A 6,000-nucleotide genomic window follows, 5' to 3' on the forward strand; every position below is an offset into this window, starting at 1 on the left:
CTCCGTTACTGCCGGGTCGCCGCGGAGCGCAACCCGAAAATATTTAAGCTGAAGCATATTCATCCCGAGGTATGACTGTACACAGCTTAATACATTAGTAGGGTTTTAAGATCACTTGTAATTTTATCATGAATGGATAGTGGATGATTTAAATATGATATAAATATAACAACGGACATGCAGTAAGTTGATAAAAAGTAGACCCAAGTAAGGGTTTAGATGGAAGTCAAGGGATTCTAGGAATCCCACAAATGTGTTTTGTTTTGTTTTGTTTTGTTTAATTGTTTTTGTGAATGTATGTTTTTGTTTCTTTGTGTTTTTTATTATCTTTGGAAAATCAACAAAATGTGTTAAAAACAAAACAAAAAACCAACCCATTACAGAAGCAAGGCACTGTGTCCAGCACATCGCCTGAACGCTCTGCTTCTGGAGTTTTCTTGCCCAGTGCATGTTATTTCCCCAGAATTTTACCCTTTGAGTATGTAATACACACAAGCACACAATTTGTGTGCTGTGATTCTTCATAGCACTGCCTATTCCTAATGGAAGAAAGAGAATCCCACACAGCTCCCCCCCCCCCCGCAATTCGTTGTTCCAGCTGCGTCTTGCATCTCAGGTGAGGCATATTGATGTAAGCTGGCAAAGTGTCATGCTGATTAGCAGCGTCAGCATATGTACTGCAAATAGGTGTGTGTGTGTGTGTGTGTGTGTGTGTGTGTGTGTGTTTTGGCAGCTAGCTTGAGAGAAAAGGGAGCAGAGGTGGACCCCAGAGGGGACTGAAAGAGAATCCCTTGGGTGTCCTTTCAATATGCTGGCTACTAGCTTTCGCTAGGTATTTCTGTTGAAGTGCCCAGTAGGTCAGCTGCTGTATTGGAAGGAACACAGAAGCTGCATGGATTGTGGCACAGAGCTTGTGCTCAGCCAGTGTGTCAAGCAGTTGAATTGCAAGCCAACCTTTGAGGTAGATGCTGCATGGACTGCAGTCTAATTTTCAGTTGTTCCTTACTGATCAAGGATCAGATGCAGGGCTGCAGGGGTTTAGCAAGCCTGGCATTCTTGTTGAAATCACACTGGTTTGCACGGGACTGTAATGGATTTGGACTGTTCCAAAGACCTACTTCCTACAGGGAAGTTTTTACTGGGAAATGGCGCCTTGTGGGAAATAAAGGTGTGGATCTACCTTTTTTAGGTTTCCTGAAATACAGCCTTATATGGGTCTATGAAAATGGCTGAATGAGTATAAAATTCATAAACACAGCAGGATTTTCCCCTTAAAAGAGAGCCAGCGTGGTGTAGTGGTTAAGAGCGCTTGACTCGTAATCTGGTGAACCGGGTTCGCGTCTCCGCTCCTCCACATGCAGCTGCTGGGTGACCTTGGGCCAGTCACACTTCTCCGAAGTCTCTCAGCCCCACTCACCTCACAGAGTGTTTGTTGTGGGGGAGGAAGGGAAAAAGGAGATTGTTAGCCACTTTGAGACTCCTTAAGGGGAGTGAAAGGTGGGGTATCAAGTCCAAACTCTCTTTCTTCATATGAATCAGGTGTAGGGAAGCTCTGGGCCCTCCAGATGTTGCTGAACTACAACTCCCATAATCTCCTGCCATTGGCTAGGGCTGATGGGAGTTGTAGTTCAGAATCGTCGGGAGCACCCAAGGTCTCCCCCACCCGATATAAATATGACCAGCCTCTATTGAAAAATCAAATATATTATTTCTTAGGAGTAAAGTTTAGCTCTAAAATGAGTGGTTTGTACCCACTATAAGCACCCATTCAAAACTGCTGTTTGTTGTGGCATGGCTAATAGCTAGACTGTGTGGCTTTGTCGGGATTTTACAGACTGGGTGGTGGTGCATTGCTTCTCCTAGCCGTATTTGATATGCTGCTGCTAATAGAAAATTCTAGCTACAGCGAGTTATTCTAGCACTTGAGTTATAACACAGCTGTGTTGCTTCCTGCCAACGAAGGTGATGCACTTCCTGTTCTTGGAAAATGAAAGCATACTGGACTCCTGTTTACTGGCCCAATAAAAAAGGTTGCACCTCTGGTGCTCTGTGTTTTAATTATTATAAATATACAAAAAATTAAAAACATATATAAAGGTGAAAAGGTAAAGGACCCCTGGGTGGTTAAGTCCAGTCAAATTCAGCTATGGGGTGCAGTGCTCATCTCCACTTTGAGGCCAAAGGAGTTGGCATATTTAGGACAAATACAGCTTGTTACATCCCATATAATGAAATAACCCTTATATTCCTTTTCTCATAACTATGTCTATTTGTGAGTTGCAGAAAGACACCCACATCAAAACCCATAATTGGTGTTTTATTTGCTTAGTCTGAGCTCAAGCATGCATGGAAGATTCACAGTCATACATTATTTCTAGAGTGTTCAACACGTACCAGGTGCTTTGCAAATTCTGCCTTTTTATGGTGCAGCTGTAAGCAGAGAGTTTTCCATCCCGTTTGACGATGATACAGAGAGGTGCAAAATCAGAAATGTTTTCTATTGCCCAACCCTGATATATATATATTTTGTATTTATTTCTGCAGGTGTTTTTCAAGATCTGATCACCTTGCCCTCCATATGAAGAGGCACATCTAAATAATAGATCTCTCAGCATGGCCCAGATGCAGACAGACCTGGGGGGAGCTGCCTGTCTCTTGCTGCCTTTCAGAGGAAGAGAACTTGATCACCTGTACGCAAACCATGCACTAAATGCCGTCATGCACCCAGCTATACTTAATTACATATGTGTCTTCTCTACACCTTGCCCAACTGGAAGGCAGATGACACCTTAGGAGGAGGAGGAGGAGGAAAGGGGTGCAAGAAGATGTCAGCAAAGACACGGATGGTGCTTACAGCACTTCAGGACCGTAGGATTTTTGTTCCCCGTTTATTGCCAATGGAAATGAGAGCAAATGGGAGAGGATTCCCTGCCGCTGTGAACAGCAGTAAGAGAAGGAAATGTAACTTGCTTCTCGATGCAACTTGGATGACAGTGGATGGAGAACATGACTTTTGGAGTTGCATATTTGTAGCACTAACTTTTCTTTTTAAATGGATTTTGGAGGGGAAACTAATGACCTAGAAAAACCAAATCCCAGTTTGGTAGCCAAAACGTTAATGTCTTGGTTCCTTTCTGTTTTTGTTTTCGAGACTCCCTTATGTACAACGATGCATCAAGGCTCCTCACAGACACTTTGACCTGCTCTGATTATGGTGGTTCTTTATAGAACTGAGCTGTCAAGATCCCTTCAAGTCAATACCAATGGCCTTAAATTGGCAGTAGACTGTGCAGTGACACCTGGGACACGCCTACTTTTTTCGCTTGAGGTGGTATAGACTTCGTCAAGGATATTTTCTTTTGTTTTGGCTTTGCTTTTCGTTCCTTAAATTTTGACGTTTTGTTATTGCACATTATGTGCACTAGGGGACTGTGAAAACTACTGATGTTACTTCACAGTGGTTGGCCAGCAATGTCCCTGAGCAGCACCACAGTATATCTTTGGAGCCTTCACCACATTGCCATAGTTCGGACTTTCTATTTAATTGCCTAATGAAAACTTGAACAACAGCTTCTCTGGAAGCTTTGAACCTTTTTCTCCATGTTCATCAGAACTCATTTACTCACCTGGATATCTGTCTTGGATTCTGTCACTCAGGCATGACTTCAGATTTTCCTTCTGCTCCGTGGGGAGCACGCTTGCTGCAACCCACGATGATTGGTTAGCAGCTCAGGCCGCTTTTGACCCTTTGACCCAGTCAAAAGCCTGGTTACTGATTTGTGTGTCAGGCACCTGCAAAAAGATATATTTTGGGTTGAGCAGATTTGTAGAAATAGGATGATCATCATGAATGGAAAAGTGAGAACCTCTTCCGGTTAAAATAACCCCACGCAGCATTTTTGCTCTGAAGATGAAACCTACTTAAGGTTCTCCTTTCCCATTTATCAAGGTGATGTGACTTCCCCATTCTTCTGACATGATAAGGTTAAATGAAAGGGATTGGCCTTTTGGTGAGCACTGACTTCCTACCAAATGACAAGTTTAAGCAAAAATAACAAATAGAAAACACATGGGTCCACACTGACCAATGGTTGAACCATTTAGTGATCAATGGAGGTATCAGGCTCACCTTTTGAATCTTGTAGATAATTTGATGGTTGTGACTCAAAGTGGATTAATTTCCCTGTACTTTACACACACACATACACACCCTATTCTATATATACATGATGTCTACTTCTAGTTAGTTGGAGCTGGCACTGATTCCAAAGACTGCCTTTTCAAACTATCTCTCATGCAGGTGGAGAGTTAGTCATTGGGAATGGTTGTGTATAGTTAATAATGCAGGACCACCCGTGCAAGATGTGCCGAGAAATGAAATGGGCATGTTGATTCTCCCTTGGTTGCTGCTCTTCCACTCTCTAAACTAGCTCACTGCCCAACCTTTTGACTGTTTTTTTGACTTGCCGACTGTTCAGTAATTTCCTAATTTATGTTTAGGATGCAAAAACTTTAAAAGTTCTTTTTTATATACAGAATATCTAAAATTGTATAATGTAAGTACAGACACAGGGATTCTTAGCACTTGGCCTTCTTGGCTTTCTTTCCATCTTTGATTTCGTCAGACTTAACTGAGTTTTCAAATAATACTCTCTTTGCATCGGAGTTCTTTCAGGCGCTGTGGCTGTCAGTGCTGATACAAGGCCCAGCCCTTTAACAGTGGGATGTGAAAAGGACCAAAATCTAACCATCTGTGTGAGGGCAAAGAACGAGAGCATTTAAGGATGAGGGAGGAGAGATCTAAGTTTTATTCCAAAGATTTATGGTTAGCTATGATTTAGAAAATATTGGAGCACTGCTTGCTGACAATCTTGTAGTTCTCTGTATCTGTGTTCACATATTTTCTATTCCACCCAGGGGTTGAGTGGGCATTTGAGAGCCTTGTAGCTCGTTATTTGAATATTGTATGGCAGTTTTAGACTATCAGCTGAGGTGGATGACGGAACATCCAGACAGTGTGTTAGCTGAAAAATCTATACTGTCCAAGAAATTATTCTTGTAGCATCCTACATAATCTGCACACATATCTGTCATCACAGTAATCATTGGGTACCAATATCCATGAATGTCGTCATCTGAAATGTTGTTAAATCCTATTGCCTCTAGAATTCTTAGAGATCATCTATAAGACTTGGTGACAAATTTAATATAAGCCTGTATTTTAAATAATTCAATGTGGGTGGGAGGGGGGAAATAAGGGTATGGAAAAGAACAATGTTGATTTACTTCCCCAGTGTCATTTGTGGTCTCGCTTAACATCTCTGCTTCAGAATGTGAAATCTTCAATGCCTGCCCTTTTGCAGCAGATCAGAACCCTAAACTGGTCCCCCTGTCTAATGGCTTCACAAAGTTAGTGGTCTGAAAAAGCACACCCATTGGAAAGTATGACCTCCTTGAAATAAATAAGATGTGCTTCTGAGTAAATATGTAAAGCCAGCCCAAGTGTTGAGCGAGGAAGAAAGAGGCTGCTGCTACTCTGCAGTGACTTAAAGAAGGAGTAACCCGGGTGACTTTAATGGCGGGGATTGCAAGATAGGGGAGAGGAATACTAGGTTCCAACCATGCAACTGTTAATTGGCAGACTGCACCCAACATGGACCCATGGCATCAGTGGCTCAAACACTACTGCTGGCCAGTCAGAATCTGAGCCCCGTGCTGTCACCATCACTTTGCGGCCGCTGCCACCACGGAGGCTACCTGGTTGCTCCCTCCCCTTGGTCATCACTTAGGTGCTGCAACCTCTGACTTTTTCACCTGTGAACCATGCCTGATGGATGTGCCATCACAACAGTTTGCCATGCTTTTGAGGGGTTTCCTTTTTCCATATTACAAATCCTGAAGAAATTGAAATGGAGAGTTTGTAAATAGTTCGAGAACTTGATTTCGGCACTTGCCCCATTTCACCTTCACTACGCTGTCCTGTAGAAGTTGGGATTTATT

The 6,000-nt window shown here is 42.6% G+C and overlaps 1 protein-coding gene across 1 annotated transcript in view; it reads left to right on the plus strand.

Moving 5' to 3' along the window:
* The window catches only part of KLF7 (KLF transcription factor 7), a 77,010-nt gene extending 71,489 nt beyond the window's left edge, over positions 1-5,521 (plus strand). Inside the window, exon 5 of the mRNA XM_053363222.1 lies at positions 2,545-5,521. Coding sequence (XP_053219197.1) covers positions 2,545-2,596 — 52 coding nt within the window. The 3' untranslated portion in view covers positions 2,597-5,521. The remainder of the gene's footprint in view (positions 1-2,544) is intronic.
* Positions 5,522-6,000: the final 479 nt, after the last annotated feature.

Source organism: Podarcis raffonei, chromosome 1, assembly GCF_027172205.1.
Source record: "Podarcis raffonei isolate rPodRaf1 chromosome 1, rPodRaf1.pri, whole genome shotgun sequence".
Classification (NCBI taxonomy): Eukaryota; Metazoa; Chordata; class Lepidosauria; order Squamata; family Lacertidae; genus Podarcis; species Podarcis raffonei.